This window comes from Chelon labrosus (assembly GCF_963514085.1).
Source record: "Chelon labrosus genome assembly, chromosome: 10".
NCBI lineage: Eukaryota > Metazoa > Chordata > Actinopteri > Mugiliformes > Mugilidae > Chelon > Chelon labrosus.
The window spans coordinates 12,024,175-12,047,791 of record NC_140360.1 but is presented as its reverse complement, the minus strand read 5'-3'; the positions used below and the strand labels follow the sequence as shown (position 1 = coordinate 12,047,791).

At 43.2% G+C, this 23,617-nt stretch overlaps 1 protein-coding gene across 1 annotated transcript; it reads left to right on the top strand.

Moving 5' to 3' along the window:
- Positions 1–9,106: 9,106 nt before the first annotated feature.
- On the top strand, positions 9,107–22,433 carry avpr2aa (arginine vasopressin receptor 2a, duplicate a). The gene is made up of 7 exons (XM_084554232.1): positions 9,107–9,498; positions 10,421–10,488; positions 15,598–15,977; positions 17,339–17,584; positions 17,816–17,962; positions 19,010–19,574; positions 20,740–22,433. The coding sequence occupies exons 3-7, from the start codon at positions 15,600–15,602 to the stop codon at positions 20,940–20,942; spliced, it is 1,539 nt and encodes a 512-aa protein (XP_084410358.1). The 5' UTR covers positions 9,107–9,498; positions 10,421–10,488; positions 15,598–15,599; the 3' UTR covers positions 20,943–22,433.
- Positions 22,434–23,617: the final 1,184 nt, after the last annotated feature.

The window sequence follows — 23,617 nt, the reverse complement described above, 5'->3', positions numbered from 1 at the left end:
CGATGGGAATGTCTTTAGTCTTGCGGGGAATCGCGGTCGCACGGGGATCTTAGAGCGACAAACAAATAAAATTCTAATATGATTGTAGAGACCAGAGAAAACATCAAGGTATCACTTAAGTTATTTTTACCAAACTGAATCAAATAATTTGCAAGACGACTCACAAACAATCATAAATCTCGGCGGCAACTCGGCAGCTGGTTCCAAAAGCAAGCGAATCCCTGTACCCGATGTTGATTTTACACAAAAAAAGAAAACAGAGGATCCGTCACAGGTTTCGAGCTGTCTGCCCAAGCATGACTCTGCCCATCTTTGAATGCATTTGGTGTTGGGCAGAGACAGGCGTTGCCAAAATGACAACTGTCTGAGCCAACGTGAGCCAAACCGCTTCAAGCCGCTCTTCAAGAATCCTTTGGGTGACATCACACAGGGTTTGTCTGTCTTCATGAACATGAGAAAAAAAGGCCAGGGTGTGCCAAGTTGCAATTCACTGTGCATGGGCAAAAAATCATAACATTGTGCTTTTTTTTTGTCAATTTTAGGATATTTCACTCAATATGGGAACTCCAAAGTAAGTGGGGTTCATTCTCCGGCGACCATAAATGTCTGAGTAGAATTACACGGCAATCAATATCTATCTAGTTGATATGGTTCTGGTCTGGAACAAAGTTTAATGTTAAATTGAGCACAGACGCGGAAAAGTATGGTATATCTAAATGTTAAGAAAACAATTTGATCAGACGTGAAGCACAAACAAGATGTTTCACATTAAAGTCTAATCAGTTAATAAAATAGTGAGTGAGAGTGAGTAGTGGATGTAACGTACCCTGTGTCCTTGAATTACAACTGTAACACAGTAATAACAATGCAGGTACTACCTTAAGGCCTACCAAGGGCTTTTAGGTCCCCTGGGCCATGTTTATGTGCCTTGACCCATTGTGCAATAAGGTACATAATGGTACAATATGTGGATACGGTATCAAATGCCGCACACACGCATGTAACACACACTGCAGACTGTGAGTCCAGATTCAGTCAGGGGGCTGCTGGCTGACATTGAGAAATAGGGAGAAATGTGGAGGGCGAAAAACATCTAGACACTGCCAGTTTATCCCGGAGACCCCCGAAGCGCACAAAGTGCTATTCACCACATCTGCATCTCCATCTGCATACTCACTTCTCACACTCACGCTACTCTAAACAAACTTCCATCTGTACGGAAACATGCGGCGCAGCGTGCTGATCACTCATGTACTCTGGCTGTGTACACACAGACCACACCGCCTCCCATAACCATCACGTTGTGCTTACAGTCTGTTTTTTCTGGACCATCACTTTCAAGGCTCTCCGGGCACAATGCTCCTGAACCGTATTCTTTCTCCTGCTGGGACAACACCGGTGTTCCCATTTCTCCCCTTTTCTTCGCTAAACACTGACATATAGTTTTTCCCCTTCTCCTATTCACCCTGCTTTCTTTCCGCCTAATCCCTTCAAGTCTTTCACCTTGCAGTGTCTGTTTTTCTTTCTCCAGGTTACAGGTATTTACCGTTTCATCCGCAATATATCCATCATTTATGCTTGAATTACAGCCCATCCAGTTTTTCCTGTTTCCGTTTTGTTTGCCACAGAGGAGATGCAGGACCGGGCAGGATGGATGGTGTGTACAGCGGAGAGGCGAGAGGAGGGAGGGAAATACTTTCAAAGTTTGTTTTTGTTACATCTTCTCCCCGACTGACTGTTAAAATGGCACATCCTTAAACACGGCACTCATTAGTAGATCAAAACAAACCATTTTAAAACCATCTTCATGCTGAGTTAAATCTGTTAAAGGACTGCTCCTTCACTGGTTAAACCGTTCCATTCGTCTGCCTTTTTTTTTTAACCCCTTTCCTCTCTTTTGTGCCTCTCCTCCTCCTCTACCTGCTTCTTTTCTGTTGTCTGGTCTTTTCTGTCGATATGTACTTGCTTGGTTGTTTATCCTTCCCTTATGTAAGCCTTTTGTGTGTTTGCTGTGCACACAGATAATCCATCATTGCCATCTAGCAGTAAGAGGGCTCTGACTGACTGAGTAGAAAAAAAAAAAAAAACCCCAGACCAATAAAGTGAGCTCCACGTGAAGGAGAGAAGAAACAGATGATAAAGATGAAACGAAACAGTTTTGAATACTTGACAGGCAGCTACCCTGCAGAAAATACATCTTCACCCTTCTCCAAAAGAGGCCAGTTCTCAGGACCCCGGTACACATATTGTAAATATTGATGCTGCTCTCAGAGTGTAAATTTAGGAACGTCCTGGTCCTTGTTTTCTTAAATCCTAATGAGAATACTTCACTGATGGGATATTTAATTTTCCTTTAGTTTTCTTTTGTAACATACAAATGATGGAGATTAGGCAATGTTGGCAATAATAGGCAATATTTGGCTTCTAAATTGACTATGCATGAAGAAAATGAAAGTTTCCCTTTGATTGTGGCCCATCAATACGGTGTGTTGTAATATTTCATAATTATTCGGTGGAAAAAAGTGCGTGTTTAGTAGATTTTCGGCTGAAAGATGACAGCCCCTCTTCATAAACCTACGACTTTTTAAGTCAGTTGGTTGATTGCAGCAATTAAGAAGCTATCACTTGCGAAACGTTGCTGGAACAGATGCAAAAAAAGATGAATGCAAAGGTACACGCTTCAATAATGGTATATTATTTGAAAGAGGAGAGAGACAGCTCCGCACAGCTGGTATGTTTGGATAAAATAAATAATGGATCAAGAATAGACGAGAATTATTATGTCAGTATTCATAAATATGCTCAAAATGCCTGGATCCGGATCTCAGAGCTGAAACTTACTCACGCTGCCAGCATATTTTTATTCCTGTCAGTATTTTTCCACTGTTCATCATTAATAAATTTTTAATTCAACCATAAATTCCCAGTGTAATTTAGTGGTATGACTCAGGTAATAAAATATTTGGAGAACGACTATGTAGAACATGGAAGAAACAACTGGCTATATTAGATAATATGTAATAATATTTTAATTTCTTTAAATACAACATACCTAAGGGATATACTACTGGAAAATGGTCCCTGGTTCTTACTGTGTAATAAAAAAGTTAAAAAGGAGCCCCACATTGTGTTATAGCTCATGTACCTGTCTGTTATATAAAACGCATGCAATTTTAAGCATTGGAAATACAATGGATGGATGGATCAATGGATGGACCTAATATGTCAATTTCCAGGTTCATATTTTTATTCAGGGACTTCACTACAGCATCTTTGAATGAGTCAAAGTTAAAAAAAAAAAAGAAAAAAGTCTCATTTATCTACATACTGTCTGTCTGTTATGCAGCTCCTCAGCTCAGCCTCGGCATGGAAATATTAGCTGCAGGCCTTTTTGAGGCCCTCCTTCCTTGTAAGCCTACTTTCTTTTGATTAGCAGGCTTTGAGGAAGCCTCTGCTTGTTAGCGTCGTCTCATCATCTCGCCGCGGCCGTGGTTCCAAAAGCAAACTCTGAACTTAGCGATGAACTAATCTGTTGTCCTTGATTTGAAATGTAAACCTCGCAAATCCATCCGTGCGTGGACCGAATCTTCGGAATGTGTGAGTGGACATCTGCTGCAGCAAAGATTACAACTGGACTCTCGGTTTGGCAAAGAAGTGCGCTCATTACTCGCCTGTTATGTGACCAGGGTGTGTACAACAAATGCCAGTACTCACGTTGACTATTTTGCAAGGAGAACAATGTAGTTTGACTTCAGTGCCGATGACCATATAAAGAAATCAGTGGAGTGTGAAGCAGCTTTGCGCTCGCAAGGATCACCTTTACCCGCGTTTACTTCATCATTTGAAACTTGACATTATGTACATTAACTCACCAGTTAATTACGTACAAATGCTTTCTAATACACTGCCTGGCCGAAAAAAAAGTCACCACCTGGATTTAACTAAGCAAACAGGTACAAGCCTCCTATTGGATAATTACTGCATGGGTGATTATCTTTCAGCTGGTAACAAGTTATTTAAACCCAACTGATGCAATGAGTGGCTTCTCATTTCTTAAACAACCATGTCAAAAGACACATCCGTGGTCGTGGGAAAGATGTTAGTCTGTTTGAGAAGGGTCAAATCATTGGCATGCATCAAGCAGAGAAAACATCTAAGGAGATTGTAGAAACTACTAAAATTGGATTAAGAACTGTCCAACACATTATTAAAAACTGGAAGGACAGTGGGGAACCATCGTCTTTGAGGAAGAAATGTGGTGGGAAAAAAATCGACGATCACTTTTGGTGAAATCCAAATCAAAGAAAAACAACAGCAGAACTCAGGGCTATGTTTAATAGTGAAAGTAAGAGCATTTCCACACGTGCAATGTGAAGGGAACTCAAGGGATTGGGACTGAACAGCTGTGTAGCCTTAAGAAAACCACTAATCAGTGAGGCTAACCAGAAAAAAAGGGTTCAATTTGCTAGGGAGCATAAAGATTGAACTCTGGAGCAATGGAAGAAGGTCATGTGGTCTGATGAGTCCAGATTTACCCTGTTCCAGAGTGATGGGGGCATCAGGGTAAGAAGAGAGGCAGATGAAGTGACGCACCCATTATGCCTAGTGCCTACTGTACAAGCCTGTGGGGGCAGTACTATGATCTGGGGTTGCTGCAGTTGGTCAGGTCTAGGTTCAGCAACATTATGTGTTCAAAGAATGAGATCAGCTGACTACCTGAATATACTGAATGACCAGGTTATTCCATCAATGGATTGTTTCTACCCTGATGTCACGGGCGTATTCTAAGAAGACAATGCCAGGATTCATGGGGCTCAAATTGTGAAAGAGTGATTCAGGGAGCATGAGACATAATTTTCACACCTTAACCTCATTGAGAATCTTTGGAATGTACTGTGATCAAAGCTAAAGGCGGTCCAATGAAATATTAGAGTGTGTGACCTTTTATTTTGGTGGCGACTTTTTTTATGGCCGGACAGTCCTGCGCTAAACATTAGCTCGGTCACTGCTCTAATGATCAGTTTACATAATTCAACTGGATGATCATGATGGAGGATGTGGGTTGCGGTGTTGTTAAACTGGATCGAATTAAACGCTAATGTGCTTCTGCTATTTAGCCTTGCTCTCTGACTATTATGTGATTATCAAAAAAAAAGAAAGAAAAAAAAGAAACATGTGTCGTGCAACACAATAAAGTTCAATAGCACTAGAAAACCGCAGCCTCCACAATGAAAGCGCGGCTGAATCAACAGCTCTCTTCATGAAGGTTATTGCATTCAATGTTTGCAGTTTGAACAAAAGCTGGATGACACGACCTTCATGAAGATTTAGTGCCGCGCTTTTATGTTAGAATGCATTTGTTTCCACTAGTGTACCTAATGAACTGGCAAGTGAGTGTAAAGGGCGTAATAATTAAATATTAACTTCCCTCAAACCTAAATTTACGTAGCAGTAAGAACCAACAGACAACGGAGTTTCATTAGGGGCTGATTTATACAGCAGGATTACATGTAAACCACGGGATGTACACACATGCACATGAAATATACAGTGCACTGGAAAGGCCTTGGCCTGTGTTCATACAGCGGCACTGTATCATCTTCACGACACCCTTTGTGTGCTCCATCTGTATCTGTGGAGGCCAGTAGCTCTGGTCCGTCTTCACAAGCTGCCATTAATATCGGGCTTGGCAGTGAGAATTGCAGGTCTGCCAGTCAATGCATTCATCTATGTCTTCAGCAGCTATTAGAATGACAAAGCGCACTCAGATAATAGCTGAGCTCCTTTATGAAAAGTGGTTATAGCTATCATACTGTGACCATATGCAGAGCGTGCTATGGGGTATGAGAAATTAATTCCTCCTCCTTAACGCTTCAGTTCGTGGACAGATTATGTCACAGGCAATCTTTTGAAACGAGCACGGTGCGAACGAAACGCATTAATAAGGCCTGCACTTTCCGCCAGGGCGACTTTTTGTTTGCAGAAATCATCCTGAAAGCCGAAAGACCAAGAGAAAGAGAGAGCGAGAGACTTGATCCCAACAACAGCACAGTGTCCTGCCAAAAGAGCTTCATTAATAAGTGTTCTTATCCGCATCGATCTCCCAGCTGTACTTCCCTCGCAGAATGGAGTTTAGTAACATTCAAAATATTTGATGAGCTCATGAAATGACTGATGAACTGATAGCCGAACCTCGCCACTGGTGCACTTCTACTTTAAAAGGAGCACATAACTCAACATCTGAAGGCAGTGTTGGAAAAGGTTGAAATAGGAAAAGATGGAATTTAATAGAGAATAAACAATCAAACGGAAAGCAGGTAAATATAAAATGAAAACACAAGTCAGTACTGTTTTATATTCCAGCTCTAACAAAGCAATCTCCAAAACCAAAAGTGAAACTAAAGGGCATTTAAGGGCATTTCACTGTAATGGGTATAATCCCCTATTAAATAGCTAATACTTTAAATACAGGCCTGGTGCATAGAGAATGGGTTCATCTAGATTATTTTTTTAAAAACACATCAGTCACTCATGGTATCTGGCTCTTTTTTTCTTTTTTGTCCAGGTGACATATTTCATATCCAAGATTTCTGCTCCCACTTCCATATAAATGTCGCGAAAGAAACTTCTTTAATCAAATTCAAATTAACAAAACTCTGCGTCAGCTGTCACGACACAGTGGAACCTTTTCACTAATACAGTAGTCATGTTCTGCGGTTTAGCCAGAGGAAATGAGGAAACTGCTTCTGGAAGGATTTGTTTCCACTAATTACTTTATGAAATGTAATTTCTGCAAATTGGAACAATGACACCGGGCGTGACAAAAAAAAAAAAAACTGAAGTGCTATTTTCTGTGGCGTAGATAAAGTTACTTAAATAAAAGTTGAACAAAGTACACTTCCTTTTTTTTTCCCCCTCTGTGGTTCTGTGATAGTGCATTAACTATTTGTGCCCGAAACAGAAGTGGAACGTGTATTTTTAACCGGCAGTTACAGATTTGCAAAGGTGATTCACGCTAGTGGCGTTTCACGGAAAAGAACTCAGAGGACATTAGCACAGCAAAGTGTTCCCCTACAGTATCTTTTCCTGATTTCCTAAATCCTACGTCTGTGTCTGTTACTGTGTCTGAGAGTTAATGATTCCCTCAGATGTTTCTTAATTTTCCACAGCCAGCTTTTATCAGGTCAGGTGTGCGTCTGCCTGCTCTGCGTGTGCTTCTTAACCAAAGGCAGGTACACAGCAAGGCAGGCGGCTCTGTTGCACTTCTTGTCCGTCTGAGCGAACGCACACTCAAGCCACATTTCTCTCTCTGTTGAAGTTGATGTTAGTCCAAGACGGAGCCAGACACTTCAAACTGAAAAGTGAACTTGACTGAGTGACTGTTGTTGGATTCTGTTCAGTATATTCCTGGACCTTCTCCATCACCTGGACTCAACTCCATCCGTTTTCTCCGGTCTGCGTAAAGCCCCCCTGATTGACCACGAGGCTGATTCCTACAACCTCAGTGCAAGATTTTTTGTATTTTTCAACACCTCTGTGCAAATAACGAGGTCGCAGAGAAGAGTCACTGATAGGTCTTTGCAGAAAAGACCCTCTCGGGGGAAAACAGCTGTCATTTTTATTTCTGGCACAAGACTGGGAGCTGGAAATAAGCTCCAACATGTGGGAGAATGTCCAGCCAGAAATCTCAAAGGAAAATGTTGTCATAGATTGAGGTATTTAAAGTTCTCCACGTTCCTTTTAAGTGGTGCCCCGAGACCGAGCATGATGAACAAAAGATGTTCTACCTGATTGTAGTTAATGGCAACGCAATAAAGCTCAATGTGTTCCAGGTTAAAATATTTCATTCTGCGTCGTTTTCTGCAATCCGAGCAAACCGTCAATTATCTCTGTCACATATTCAAAGTGATTTCATTTCTTCTTTTCTCTCCGTTGCACTAGCAATCCCCCTTCTGTCGCGAGTTGGAGTTGTCGTGCACAGCTGTTAAACGAGCAAAGTGGATTGCGGATTCATTCTGCTGCTCTAGCGCTTTGTAACAAAACGTCCTCCAGGACCAGAGGAGCCAGGATAACCATGTTAGTGTGATTCTCAGGGAGCTTACAGTGCGGTCCCACCTCCTCAGCTGCAGGACAAAATGGTTTGACTGAGAGAGAGAGACGTCTTAATTTAACCTGGCCGCTTTACAGGGGAAAACGGACAGGTTCTCTGACATCATGGGAAAATCAAGTCTGTGCTGGCCGGGGATCAATGGCTTTTGGCTAGACAGGCAGAGAGTGCCCCATGGGTGAACCATCCCGTCTATGTGTGTGTGGATCCGTGTGAGGGCCGCTGAGTGGGAATGAGCAACAGTTTTCCTCGTTAACCTCGGCTTTCAGTGAAAAAGTAAGTTATCTGCGATCTAAATGTGAAACTAAATGAGCCTGTTTGGTTGGATTTTTGTCTGTGCATGTGTTCAAAGTGTGCGCAGGCTATTTGCGTGCATGCCAACTGCTTTTCCTTAACCATCACATGTGACCGTGCGTGTGAGCGTCTTGACATTAAAATTGAAAGACAGATTTTTTTTGTTTTGCACCCACCTCCTGTGTGTACACTAAGGGCGTGCCCTGTTGTTGGCCTTGCTGACTCAGCCAATCAACATTCCTGCTTAGGTGGAGGCGCTCAGGCCCTTGTCCTCCAGCAACAAAGGAGATGGAAGGCAAGAGGGCGCAAAACAGGGCAGAGCTTTGAATAAAAACACAAGCGGCGTGTATCAGTGACTTACACAGGGCATAAATCATTACAAGGAGAGGAGGTGCCTGTGTCTCTTCCCCTTGGTTTCTCTTTCCCCACACACCGACACACACATATACTGTAACCCTCAAAACAAGATTGCATATGCGCATGCACACACACACACACACACACACACACACACACAACAGGTGCACATGTATAAACACAGCATTCTCTCTCTCTCTCTCTCAAACACTTCATAGGTATGTGTAACATCCTCCCTCCACTCCTGGCTGCAAGCTCCACCCTCAGTCCTAGAGGACAGGCTGGTTGACCCAGGAGGAGGGGATAGCTGTGGAGGGAGGGGGGAGGTAAGAGCAGACGGAGCTCAAATTCATTTCTGCTGCTGCTGGTGGTGGTGGTGGTGTAGGCACAGCACATTGCGAAGGCATAACGTGACGCACAGGGACCCACGTCTCCAATGGATTACTCAATTAAAAAATTGTGAACTACAACGCGGCAAGGACAATACAGACAGCAGGCACACAGAGGAGTTAAAGAACACCTTTGTGACAGAGACCAAAAAAAAAAAAAAAAAAAAGTTAACAGGATTTGATGAAGATTTATTTTCCTCTCCTGCCTAATTCATCCATCCAGGGGCCAGCCAGCGGAGGCTGCTCTGAATGGAGCAACATGGATTGAGACCTTGAAGATGTGATCATGTTGGACAAAATTCACCCTGGCGCCTTTTAATATTCCGACACCACCGTTGAAGTAAATCACTGGTGAGTGAGTACCTTTTGTTTACTCTGCAGTCATTATTTTATCTGATGACTAATACTGTGCTATTGTGACGTTTTCACTGCTTCCCAGAGTAAATGTGTTTATATCATAATTAGACAGTAATTTCCCTCTGATGACTAATAATAGTGTGCAGCAGCCCAGTGGTCTGCAGGAACTTGAACTTGTTCATGTCGTATTTGCACAGATTTGTTTACTGACCGATCTAGGTCATCCCACCGTATGTATGTCTAGGGTGTCTCATGTATGAACAAGACATAAGTCTGCCACTTAAAGCCCCCTTAATAATAAAAAGTTATTTTTTTTGGTTCTGCTTAGTTTTCATCAGTGTACATATATTTTTGGGGGTTTATTCTTATCTAGGGTCATGTCACGGTCATCATTAATCTTTTCAAGTGACTCTATAAACACTGGTTTCCTAAATGTCTCAAAGCAACTAACAGCACTCGTTCTTGTTTTTGAAAGTGCACACACGACCGACGGAAACTAAGATGCTGATGAACATATGTGAAAATGTGCCTCATAATCCCTTAAACAATATTTACACTGATATGGGATCTTTTAGATAGATATAGGCGTTTATTTCAAATGATCCACGCAAAGTGAAACATTATTAGAGGCCGAGTGATAGATGTGCAGACGGATGATGTGACAGATAAATGATCTAACAATACCAGCGTTGATTTCAACATGATGTATGTTAACACGTGGTATTTCTGGCGCGGACAGCTGCGCTTGATTGTACGTATTTTATGACAGAGCCTAATTGAAAATGCATGTGGTCGTCCAGGTTTTTCCACGGATTAAAAAAAGCTTAAGGGGAACTGTCAGATTGTTAACGTGATCTGCTCTTGCATGTAATGTTAATGGACCATAATGGTGACGGCTCTTAATGCTTTGTTGCAGAGGCAGGAGAAAAACGCACCGAGAGAAAAGGACACGCGTGAGAAAGCTTACCATGCACTGACAACAAGGTACGGGCCGAAGGTGGTGTAATCCCCTCGGGTTGCTCTGTTGTTTTATTATTTTATTTTTTTATGTGCATGTGTTTGCGTCTCAGCCTTTGTGCATGTGCCCTGCCCATATTTTCAAAGAAAAATCAGACGACAAAGAGAGATGTGTTGTTCCAGGTTAGATGTGTGTGTGGGTACGCCACACATATCTAGCCTGTGTCATCAAAGCTCACTGATTTAAGGCCTGCGTTTTTAGAGATTTTATTTAACAGAACAAACATAAAAGTACATTTTCTCTCAACATATGAAGATCCCAAGGTTTCACAGAGGAACCCATTTACTTATTTACATAATGTGTAATATAATGTAACAAAAACCTTCTGTTTATGTGATTTATAGCTGTTTTTGTAGTGCTTCACGTGTGTTTTTTCCATTAATTCTTCATGTTCCCTCTTTTCTGCCTGACACAGTCTACCATATGCGCAAAATTGCTTCCTTGATTGTAACCCTCATCAAGAAAAATCTAAATCATTACTGGTGTTTTCACAGTCAATTTCTCTAACAGGATCATTTCACTGAGTCATGTGGTGCAGGTCAGCAACGAAGCTCCAGGCCCGTTTTAGCTGATGTGGCAATACTGCGGTCCACTCTCCATCCTTCACGGAGGAATACTCTGACTCTAATATCAGCTGAAGTTAAAAAAAAAAAAAAAAAGTTCCTGTCTTATACGGCACATGGTGTTTGGCAGTGAGCTGGTTAATGATACATAACGAGAAAAACAGACAGTTGTCTCATGAACGGGCTTTATCAGTGATGATAAGGGGACTTGGACCTCCTTCAACTCCAGACCTCGTGAGTTCACTCTACCGGGCCAGAGTTTAATGGAAACGAAACCGCTGCAGTGTTAGTGAATAAAAGTGGCACCACCAAGTGATGACTGTATGTGTAATGAGGTGTGGTCCTGCATGATTAACATCTAATGGGATGTTTGGGCGAGACGGCAAAGGCACATTTTAATTTCACGTGGTGTGCCTTTTGTGGTGGAGATCAGAACCTGAGTGACACATACTGAAGGAGAGGAATAATTCATGGACAGAGAGCTGTGACTCTGATTTTTAATGAGTACAGCAGGTGCCCCAACAAATTAAAAATGCACAAATATATACAGAGCATCCACCTGTCGTTGAGCATGCTCATTGAGAAGGTGAATTTATGCCGCACGTGCCAGTGGGGATGCAATTTACAGCTACGCGGGGCTTGAAGATGAAAGAGTGGTCATATCGGCTTTATCATGCAGATAAAATGCCGCCCAGCCTACTTTGTGGCTCCCTGTGACTCATGCAGGCCTATATTGTGCAAGGATCTATTGATCGATATGTAAATAAACTCATTACACACAGAGAAAAGCAGCACAGAATTCCTAAGCTTGAGTATCTATCACGGCGTGATCTAATGCCTCACACATTTAGTTTCAGTAGATGCAGATTGGGCCAGGGCATTTATTTTATTTTTTTTCATCCGTGTATCCCGCCGCCGAATCTGACTAATGAGGAGGATAATTAAAATCAAACAAAAACAATATGCAGCACAGGAGCAGGTCGCGGCGCAGGTTTGATCCTGTGATGGCAGAGATGGAGGACCGGCTAGGAAAGAGGGAGAAAAATGAGAGGATGAAAATAATAGGTGAGAGGAAAAAACTGAAAAGAGCAGATTAGCAGGGGGGAATTAGCAACAGGTTGTTTAAGTGTACACTGGGGCGCTAATGAGGACATAGAGGTTCTCATTAATCAGATAGGGTCAAAGGAACTAATCAAGGGACCGACATACACAAACAAGACAGGCGGGGAACTGATGGATCTTTCGTCATGTTTGGATTATTGCATCTACTGCATAAGCTCCTCTTTAAATCTGCCACCTGGATAAAAGCTTACCCTAAAGGACTCTAGCAAAGGTTTTGCACGGTTGAGCTAATGAATTTCAAATCTCTTTACACTTTACATCATGACTAACCAAATCTTTCTTCTTTATTTGAAAAGGTTTAATTTAGGATTTTCTTTTAAGCTCACATGTTACCGGTTTCATTCAGCTGAAACAATCTCAATCTTTTGAGCTATCTTCATTAAAGACAGTTTTTTTAAAATGACAGAAAGACTTAATAATAACTTATTTTGACAAAATAGCACCCTAATGATTAATTGCGTTTCCTTATTTTCAAAAAAACAAGTCTCTATAAGACATTTTGTACTCGCTTTGGCTCCAGGGGACTTTGACACAAACAGATAGTGTTTGGATCCTGGCATAGCTGGAACATGACGTAGTTTGTCAAAAGGGAATGACCAAAACATGTGCACACAGCGAGAAAGGATGACTGAAATGCTGAAAGATAGGAGTGGTTGGTAGTCTATAACATTTTCCGTGCATTTTAACTACCTGTTTCTGTCCTCCCTGAGGCACCGTGAGCCTGATCCCAGTTTGTGGGAAAGCAGCGGTATGGGATGGAGAGCACATGAAAATAGATGGTTGCAGACAGGTTTGCCTCTGGAGACGAAAGCAGAGGAGGGACCGACTCCATCGTTAATCAGGGTGAAAGCTTTAGGAGCAACGCACTGCGCTAACTACTAAAAGCAGTGTCTACAGTCTATCCAGCGGAGAGGAGTGGAATAATTTCTGCTTTACGTTAAGTCAGTCAGACAGATGGGAATGATGCGATGTGCTTGGAATATATTACAAAGCGCGCGCGGCACGGCTCTGCAGATATTATTTACATTCTCTATTTAACTTTAAGTTTTTAGAAGTGTCCTCCCAGGATGAGACATGTAACTGCCAGAAGTTTTGAGATATTCCTGCGTCTCCTGTGGCTATTGAGCAATTTGAAGTCAATCCATCTTGATTTCTTGGATGCATGAGCAATGCAAATGCACTGCGAGCATATTGAGCACAGCGGAGAAAACACAAAGCGTCCTTTAGGAGTTGAAAACGGCCCGAGCAATCCTTTCAAAGGCTGCACATGCTTTTTGCATACACAACACCAGTACTGTGGAGTCCTTCTTATCAGTTATTAATCGTTTGATTGCATTTGATTTTGACTACAGTTTGGGGATATTAGCCGAGCATTACTGTAATACTCTGAATTCCCTCTTTAGGCCACGTGGGTATTGTAGCGCCGGTGTCATGACACCTTATCTGCACAGACCCGCGCTTGAAAAAATAATTTCACGTCAGAAATTAGTCACATGGGTAAATATACATAAGGAGATTATGCAAGGGGGGTATTAAGGAGCATGGCAGCACAAAGAATCCTCTCATGCATTATGCTGTAATTACAGAGAGGGGCACAAGGCTCCTCAGATCTCAACAAAGAGAGGCCACGAGATTCCTCAATGAAAAAGAAAAGGCCTCGCTGTCTAAACCCTTTAATTAAAGAAAAATAATAAACAGATAATGAGAAGGAATATTATTACCTTTGATCCAGAGGACCTCTGGACGGGGCAAAATATTTGAAAGAATTCCAAAAACTTGTATACTATACCAGTGCAGATTTAGAGGAGAGTAATTGGAACTGGTTCAGCCTTTTATGGGAGTGTTGTGTCAGCAGGGAATCACTCCAACCGAAGGAGCGCTTGAGTGTCTTCCGAGAAGCAGTTTCGCTCAGATTGTCTTCCTTTCACCCGCAGCTCTGAGCTTCACGCTGGGCAGAGAAGTCCAGCTGGTCGGGCCTGTCATGCATTTATCTGAATGCATTCCACGGGCGAAGCCGGCATGTACAGTAAAGCTTCATAGTATGTTCAGCTGTGTGTTATCTCACACGCCCAGCGGCGAGCACGCTATTGCCGGTAAATCGGTCATTAGGTCTCAGCATAACAGGGAGAACAACCTTGTATCGTCTTGTTAGTCACACACAATGGCTCAATGCTTTCACCTAGTTTTCCTCCTATTTTTAGACGTGGAAAATCCACAAGCACCCATTCGTTGCAACACGTATGTATACCTAGCCACTCCTTGACCATTAGTCAAAATACTTCAATACGGTGTCAGAGAACGCACACTGTGTTCAGAGCTATATTTGGCCATCTTGTCTTTCCTTATCTTATCTGTCACCAATTTATTCTTTTACCTTTTCAGGGCTGTTTTTTTTCCCTGCCCTTTTTCCACACTGCTTTTATCACTCTCCTTTCATCTCCTCCCACTTTTCCCTTTCAGACTTTACTCAGTGTGGAGTTTATTTGACCGAGTCTGCCCCCAGCGTCCCATGACTCCGTTCTTTAAATTGTCATCCCGTTCCTATTAACTTCTTTTTTAGCAATTTATTTATAAGCAAAGGAAAATAAACGTACAGTTTATTGAGATCAACAGAGAGTGTGACTCGGGAGAGGGAAAAGAATCCCTGGATGCATGAGAGAAAGCCGGGGCGAGGGGGAACAAAAACAGGGGGAAAACAGGAATGCATGGGGGTAAGCATGGGATGAGAGCGATTACGAGAGCGGAGGTGAAGGAATAAGAGTGGTGGGATAGAGGGGAAAGCTGTCAAATCAACCTTGAGAAAGTATGAAAAAGAAAACAAACCATACCGAGCTTGCGTCACACAGAATGGGAGGATTTGAGAGATGGACAAACAGACAGGTCGAGGGCTTATTAAAAATCAGAGACAGCACGAAAAAAAACACAACAATATTCACATGGCAGCATGACTGCTGTAGTGTCTGGCTTTCATAACTAGCTGTCAAATTTTATGAAGTTTCACAAGAGAAACTATTTGTGGTTTACAATGTGAAACAGTTATTGATGCCCCACCAACAAAGAGCCTCTGTGATTAATCCCTGTATCAACATCTAGCTCGAATAAGAGGTCCGAGTGTTTTGGTTTGGATTGCAGCAATAAAATCAAGGAAATCAGTAAGTAGAAAATTACTCAGCTGACAAATTTTAGGGCAAAACTGAATAAGGGGCTGAGACATGATACAGTTGTTGTGATAGCTCCAAACAAGTAAATTGCTTGTGGATAAAAAAATATGCGCTCTGAGAATCACAGCCTTGTGACTACGTGTTGTACAAGGCATCATTTTAATAAACCACACACATCAGATTTTATTGCCTCTCCCACATTAACATTCCCACATTATGTGTCTTTCAGGAATGGAAAGCATCAGCGTGGAAACGGACTGGGATGGGTTAGGCCTCTCCGCCCTGGGCGCCTTCAGAAGAAACAACTACTCTTCCTCACTCCTCTCCGAACTGAGCTCACTGAACACTTCCCACAGCGATGGATCCTTCTTCGGGATCTTCCCCGAGAACGGTTCCACCACCACGCCTCACAACCTGCCCACGCCCAGGGTGAGGGACCTCGGCCTGGCCCGGGCCGAGATCGCGGTGCTCGGGGTGGTGCTGGCTCTCACCACCCTGGGGAACAGCTTCGTGTTGTGGGTGCTCCTGAGGCGGAGGAAGCACAATGCGCCGATGCACGTGTTCATGGTCAACCTGTGTGTGGCCGACCTGGTGGTGGCCCTCTTTCAGGTCAGTTCCTTTGAGCGCTAAAGTATAGCTACATATGCTCTGCAAACTTACATCCTTAATACTGATTTTAGGCTCCGTCCAGAACAACACTTTATGTTCATTAATTTAACAGGCCTTAGTTGTTAAAAAAATCTTACCACAGTATTGAGAGTGAGTTAAATTCAGTGTAGAGCCACTGTGTTGAACTAGGGTTAGGGTTACACATTTGTATGCTCGGGTCATATCTAATGCATGCTTATCTAAAGTACTAAACAAACTAATGACTAGACAAAGATGATATTATTTTTTTTTTTATTCTTAGTTCTATACAGCCAATGACAAAACTAACAACTGATTTGCATTTCTCAAAGGCTCCAATATCGATTTCCTAAAGCAGCCGGGCACTGTTGTTAGGAAAAGGCATAATTCAAATAAGAGACAAAACTGTGTGGCTCAGATTTGCCTTGGAAATGTGGAAATGTCAAACCTGAAATGAAGAGTCCAGGTTCATTTGACAGCAAAAGTGGTTCAGTACATACAGCAGACATAATACTGAGGGTGGACACACTAGCTATTGTCATGTTAAGGAAGCAGTCAAACGAGAATTGTGCAATTTGATCATTATTCTGTGAGAAACTGTGATCTGATATTATGCTAAACATGGCGTGAGATTATGTGAACAGCAGGGCACAGTGAAAGGAGGTGGTCTCTACAGCTCGTCGCCTGCAGCTCTTCATCTACCAGATCACTGTGGCTGCTCCTCCTTGTTCCATCGCTCCCTGTCATTTCTTTTTAAAAACTGACTCTTGATTTGTAGACAGATTATGGACAATCGATAGCTGCGAGTGCTTAGCTCACAAACAAAACACTTTGCATTTCCCGTGCTGACTGCATGATACAGGTCCACTACTGTTTTTGCCAGCCCAATGCTTTTAATGTGAAGCTGCAGCAGAAGGAAATACTCAGTTTGTGTTATCAGTGAATCTCTGCACCCATCAGCAGTCGTTTGACTGTCATTTATTATTCAATATTCTGTTGATAGAGTTTACATTAGCAGCAACTAGCAGTGATTCCAGACATTTCACCACATACACTCGGCTTGTAACAGTGCAAAAACTCCATTGTGTTATCTCATTCTGCAACTTCAAAATCTGGTCATTGAAAAATATAATCTGCTGCAATAGTATGACTTACTTTGTTATCCATTTTGCTAAAGAATTGTAGTCTGTTACCATAAGAGATTAACTATATAACAAATATCACTTAACTTTGTTTACTGGAGTGTTTCTCTTCTATATTTTTACATGCCAATCTAGAAAAAAAAGTGTTATGGTCCACTTTACAATAAACCACCATATATTTTTTTCTTTTTGTGTGTCCAGGTTCTTCCCCAGCTGATATGGGACATAACGGAGAGGTTTCAGGGACCAGACTTTCTCTGCCGGTTCATCAAGTACTTGCAGATTGTGGGCATGTTTGCTTCCTCCTACATGATAGTTGCTATGACAGTAGACCGGCACCATGCCATCTGCTGTCCGTTGCAGGCTTACCGTGGGGGAGCAGTGTCCCGCTGCAACACCCCCATCATGGTGGCCTGGGCGCTTGCGCTCGTCCTCAGCATACCTCAGGTAGGGAGGCGTGAGCACGCGGGGAAACAAATCCTTCCACGCACAACATAACACATGGCGAAATAGGAAATGAGAGCTCAGCATGTGTTCACACCCTGATCGCTACAATAGTCCTCAAGATGTTGGTGTATTTTTAGCTTGGTGAAGTCATCACGGTTCAGCTGTGGGGGGGAAATCACATTGTGCCGTGTCAGTGGGTGCTCTGACCGCCGCTTCTGTCGTGTCTGTCAGGTGTTCATCTTCTCGCGCTCGCAGGTGGGTCCTGAAGAATTCGAGTGCTGGGGTCACTTTGCCGAGCCATGGGGGCTGAAGGCCTACGTCACCTGGATGACTGTGGCTGTCTTCCTCCTGCCCGCCCTCATCATTACCATCTGCCAGGTAAATACTGGTTGTCCTGACTGCACCCTGCAAAATCCACAAAGACTATTGACTATAGGATTACAAGCTCAACGAAACATTATCCAATAATGAAGGATGTGGCATGAATGAAATGCTGTTTTGTTTTCATGTAGAGTGCATTTGGCAGGCATTGTTCAGCAGCTCGTGGGAGGCTGTGTTTGGTGTTATGTAGCATCCCTTAGTGGATAGACATTCTGGACTGTCTCCTATCAGTCCGACTCTATTTAGGGAAAGATATTTCCAGGGTCCAGCTATTTCTCCCTAATTAACGCAGCACTTGCAGGTCCACCGCTGTGACGGCTGCCCACTCTGAGAGCCTCCTGCCAGCAAATGGAATGTACCAAATCTTGTCCAAACATAGTCCCCTGACCTTTTTTTTTCAGGATTGGATTTCAAATTAACAGGCATATTTTGGTGCTTTACGAAAGAGAGAAAGGAAGGATGTTGTTCCTGCTAAAGGAAGTCATTCTGAAAGTTCGAGCCCAGGCTGGGTCCATGCCGAATGGAATTGTGGAGTAGCGTGCAGTGTTTAATTACGCTCAGTGATTTCTAAGTAAAAAGTGGCAGAAACGCAGCAGTCAGCAGTAAGACTCCAGATAATTTATAAGACAAATAAAGTAAAACAAGCTACCCATATAAATCTCCTGTTATCGTTATCGTTATCGTTATAAATCATTATATTCATTCCCCAGGAAAGTATCACAAATCTCATTTTACTGCATATTTTACTACAATAATATTTTACAATCGCTATTCTGTAACTGAGTGAAGGAATTGTACATAAAAGTGTCTGACACTGGTTTATGGCTAAAGGTTAAGGTCATCACATTCTCACTTCCATTTCTAATTTCCTGTCAGTGTTAACTAGAATCTCAAACATTACTGTCTGTAGCTTATGGGACCTTTTGAATCTGGACCAAGCCAGTCATAAAACATAATCCTCTGGGTCTTTAGTCTGTGAATAATGTCTTTTTTTCCCCCTCATATTCAGCCGTGCTTACTCTTGAAAATGTTCTCGTTCTTCAGATAAGAATCTTTCGCGAGATCCACAATAACATCTACCTGAAGTCAGAGAGGATAGTGATGGCTGAGCTGAAGAAGAGTGAAATCTTCTTTCGCTTCCACAGCTTTAAAAAGGATGATGAGCGGGCCAGGGAGCGGGCCAGACGGGGCTCCGGCGGCACGGCCAGGGACGGGAGAGGCTCGCAGCTTTTAAAGGGTGCAAATAACAACCCTCCCAATGCCTCCCATAACAGCCAAGCGGGAGAGTGTTACGACTATGTACCATCTGCCATTCAGTACAACAGTTGCCATGGTGAACATGCGACAACAACAGCAACAGCGACGACGGCGCCAACACAGCAACAAACGAACAGCTCAGATTGCCAGGAGTCCCACACCAACTCTCCTCGCTGCTCCCTCGACTACGCTCCCCCTCCTCCTCCAGTCGCTCCCCCTCCGAGCATCACTAAAGCCATGTCCAAGACTGTGAGGATGACCCTGGTCATCGTGCTGGTCTACACTATCTGCTGGTCACCCTTCTTCATTGTCCAGCTGTGGGCAGCCTGGGACCCAAACCCTCCAGACCAAGGTCAGTCCCAAACAGTCATTGTGGGGGCAACATGATAATCCTCCTCCATGATTGATCCTCCTTCTGTTTAATTGGCATGAATGTGCAAACCCTACCTCTTTTGTAATCTAGGTTTAAGGTTTATGAGAACATCTTCTGATCAATGCTGGTGTCCATCTTAGTGAGTCCAAGAGAAATACTCCTTCATTATTCCAATGAACCTCAGATGTGGTAACACTGAGTGAAACACATCGTCAAAAACAATGTTTGTTTTGACCCACAACCAGGAATCCCTGGATCTCTGGTCTCTCCACGTTTTGGCACACAAACAAGCATCTGTTGATGTCTTTACTGGCAGCCAGTGGTGAGGCAGGCCAGGAAGCCACGTGCGGCCTTACGTTGGGTCTGATGGTATGGACTGAGTGGGTGTTCTCAGCTGTGAAGCAAAAGACAAACACCAGTAAATAACCTATTTACATCCCCCGCTGCTTTTGCAACTCGTCCAGATGTTGACATTTCGTCAACAATGATCTGTGCCAGCAGCTTTAGCTGAAATCACAAGCAGACACTCAGAGCAAAGCGCGTCAGCTTGCACGCGTACACACACACACACACACACACACACACACACACACACACGCAAGCAAGCAAGCAAGCAAGCGCATGTGCATATACAAAGTGTCCTCGCATGCGGCTGCAAATATGCATAGACATGAGTTCTCAGTGGCAGATAGGACACACAAACACACAACCAGCTGATAATGATCAGATTTGCATTCTAAAATTATTTTGTCCTTATCTGTGGTTCTCAGTTGGCCACAGTGAAACAAGCATTTTTTAGTTATTACATAAAACATTTATTATTAGTGGGAAAAAAAAGGAAGCGTGTCCCTTTGGAATATTTATGATCCGGTTCCTATTCCTGAAGGAAATAAAATGAGAAACAATAATCATATGTGCTTTATACTCAAAATAAATAGTTATAGGCTACATGTTTTGTTTGTTTCCCAAGAGAGAACAATGTGAAGTGTTCCGTGATCTGCCCTCTGTTTGTGCTTAACGTCAGAATAATGTTTACCTTTGGCTCACAGACCATTCACATATTCATTCTATTAATATACTTGATAATGTACTTATCTCTGATTTCGAGAACGTTTATGCTCTCCATGTGCGTGTGTGTCCTCAGCAGGCGTGGCCTTCACTATCTTGATGCTGCTGGCCAGCCTGAACTCCTGCACCAACCCTTGGATCTACACGGCGTTCTCCAGCAGCGTGTCCAGAGAGCTGCAAAACCTGCTGCACTGTAGGTCACGACCCGGCCGCAGGGGCTCGCTGCCCGACGACTCCACCACCACACACACCTCCACCACCAAGGACAGCCTGTACTGATAGAGGCTGACGGTGGGACAGAAATGGACACACGGGGGCGCGCTTGAAAAGACATGCACGCGCACCCTGCCGGAAGGACGCGCTCTTGCGCACAGCTCCACAGCCGCCACCACCTCCAGCATCATAGCCTGAGAACTGACAGCACCGACCTCCACCAGATGTTTCCAGTGACAAGGACAGCTGTACTGTCAGCAGCCGCTCTATCTGTAATCACCTGTCCTCTTCGCCCCGGCAGGGAGGAAGGGTGTCATTGAAGATGTCAACGCCATACACAGTCAAGCCTTTCAGTGCATCTGCAATGCAAAATGACCTTAAAAGCAAAGAGATTTTCACCTCAGACACTGTTGAGTGGGACCTTGTGCAGTAGTTCATATCAACAAGAAAAACTCCTGCTTTGCTCAGATAGAACAGAGCACCAGGAATGCAAGGGGTGGATTGTTGCATTAAGGGCCTTGTGGCACGCTTAATGTACAAAGAGGCAGACAAAGCTTTGGATGGAGAGGAAACCGAGCAGCAGGATAAGGAAAGAGAGAAAGAAACACACACAGACAGCATGAGGAGGGAGACTGCTGTCGGACTGAAGCAGACATAGGACGCCATGGATGTTACAGCCACAGGAGTGGTCCCAAGAAGGCTGTACATGAAATCTAATAATGTGAACAAACTTTGTTATATCAAAGAAAGTGGATTAGAGGCAGATGCTTCGGCTTGAATTCATATTTTCTCAGGAGGAATTCAGTTCCGAGGAATAACAGTGATTTGCTTGCGAGATTGACAGACAAGTTCATTCGTGAAGCACGGCGCAGCAGACACTGGAACAGGAACTGGAAGACTGTGGATTATCAGACAGAGAGAGACACACACTCACAGACAGACAGAAGTGAGGGTTGGGTCTGGAATAATAGAAATGAACAACCTTGGGTTTCCACATCTAACTGGGACGCAACCGTGTGATTGTATTTTGTACAAGGAAAAGAAAAAACAAGTGAGGTACACGAAATCCCGTCATGCTCCCTTGACACGGGAAGGAAACCAGTGAGAAACATTCATTCCATGTTCAGCAATGAACAATGTAAAGTATATTTATTGTAAGGCACATTAAATATTATTACATTTTGTGTAAGCTAGAAGCTGAATGTATATCGTCAACTGTAACGGTTCGAGGTCGAAAAACAAGTAGATGCCAAACCAAAGATTTTACGAAGCTTAGAATAAACAGAGGTCTTAACAGTAGAGATATCCCACAGCTCCAACAGACGCACTGAGTGTTAAGAGAAACTACCACACGTCATTTAAACTAGGAAAATAACTTCACGTCAACAGCGAAAATACTCCAAGTCAAAGCCAAGTGCCTGTAATGTCAGCAGACATTTTTAGAGGGGCCTCTCTCACTGCATTAATCTTCAAATGATGTCTGCCATGTTATTCTTAGACAGAGCAACCATCAGGGCAGGGATCATTGGACCCATGTCATGTCACACCACGAGCCATGTGTTCTGTAATCTTTTTATTTATTGTTGTATAAATGAAAATATACACAAATATATATTTCAGTCCCTGATTTTGCCTTTCAGGTGCAGTTTTATTTTTTTATTGCCATTTGTTTTTCTGTGTTAATATATCACTCCCTGAAACTGCATGACAGACTTAGTTCAGTGGACGTGATAACTTTGTTTGTACAGAATCAGATTAGAATTTACCGGATTTGATCAAACCATCCATAGCAAATCAGATCCTCATGGAGATAATGTTTTTTGATGCCGCTCTCTCACACTGAGCCACTCCGGCGTGTTCTTCATGTTTTTTTCCACAAGTGTTACGTGAGCGTTGCGGGACAATACCGGGATGCTTTCAAGGTGTCTCGGGAGTACTCGTCTGGGTCGGATGAGAGGCCTCACCTTTTCCTCTGTGTGGCCGTGGTGTTTGGGCTTTCAGCACGCCACTGTGCGCTTATCCCCCAGACGCTAGCCTCCTCTTTGATTCTCTGCCAAATGAAAGGCTACAGCAACAACGCTCCTTGTCTTACTTTGTTATATCAGGAAAAGAGATGAACTTCTCCCAAACCTTCAGGGTGTTCATTTATTTTTCTCTTCCTGTCAGGAAGTTGAGAGGTCATATGATGATTCTTCTCTGCTGAAAGGGCCAGACTTCAGAACTATAGCGTCTTTCAGGTCGATGGGAGAGGCCAGACGCTCTTTAACTGGGCATTATAGTCAAAGTGTAGCCATTAGTGAGCATTAAAACAGCTAAATAATGTATGCACTCCGATAGATCGCCTCTAAATATCAGCTAAAATAGATCCATCGTTGCAGGGAATTTCCCAGAGACTCTGTCTCCTGTGAATAGAAGACCTGACAGTTCCTTTTATCACCATCATCACTCCCTTGTCAGAGCCTATGATAGATGATCTTTAGGGAAGGTATGTTCTCTTTTTTGTGATACTGGAGTGGGACTGCGTGTGTTTATGCTGAATCTCCTAGTGTTCATGGTTTCCATACGGAAGGTTGATGTCTAAGCTGAAGGTCACTCCGTCATTGCAGTGGGACAGCATTTCCTGCGAGGCCTGTGGTTGCGATGGGGCATAAAGGAAATGAATGACCTCTCAGTGCGGCTGCCACAAGGGCAGGAAAAGGGGCAACTTCCCTCCTTAAATGAATTTAAGGTCCACCAAGGAG

Excerpts from the sequence above, each read along its gene's own strand:
- avpr2aa (XM_084554232.1), top strand. The coding sequence starts at position 15,600 with ATGGAAAGCATCAGCGTGGAAACGGACTGGGATGGGTTAGGCCTCTCC. Across the intron at positions 15,978-17,338 it reads TGGTGGTGGCCCTCTTTCAG|GTTCTTCCCCAGCTGATATG; the intron begins GTCAGTTCCTTT and ends TTGTGTGTCCAG. Across the intron at positions 17,963-19,009 it reads TCATCATTACCATCTGCCAG|ATAAGAATCTTTCGCGAGAT; the intron begins GTAAATACTGGT and ends CTCGTTCTTCAG.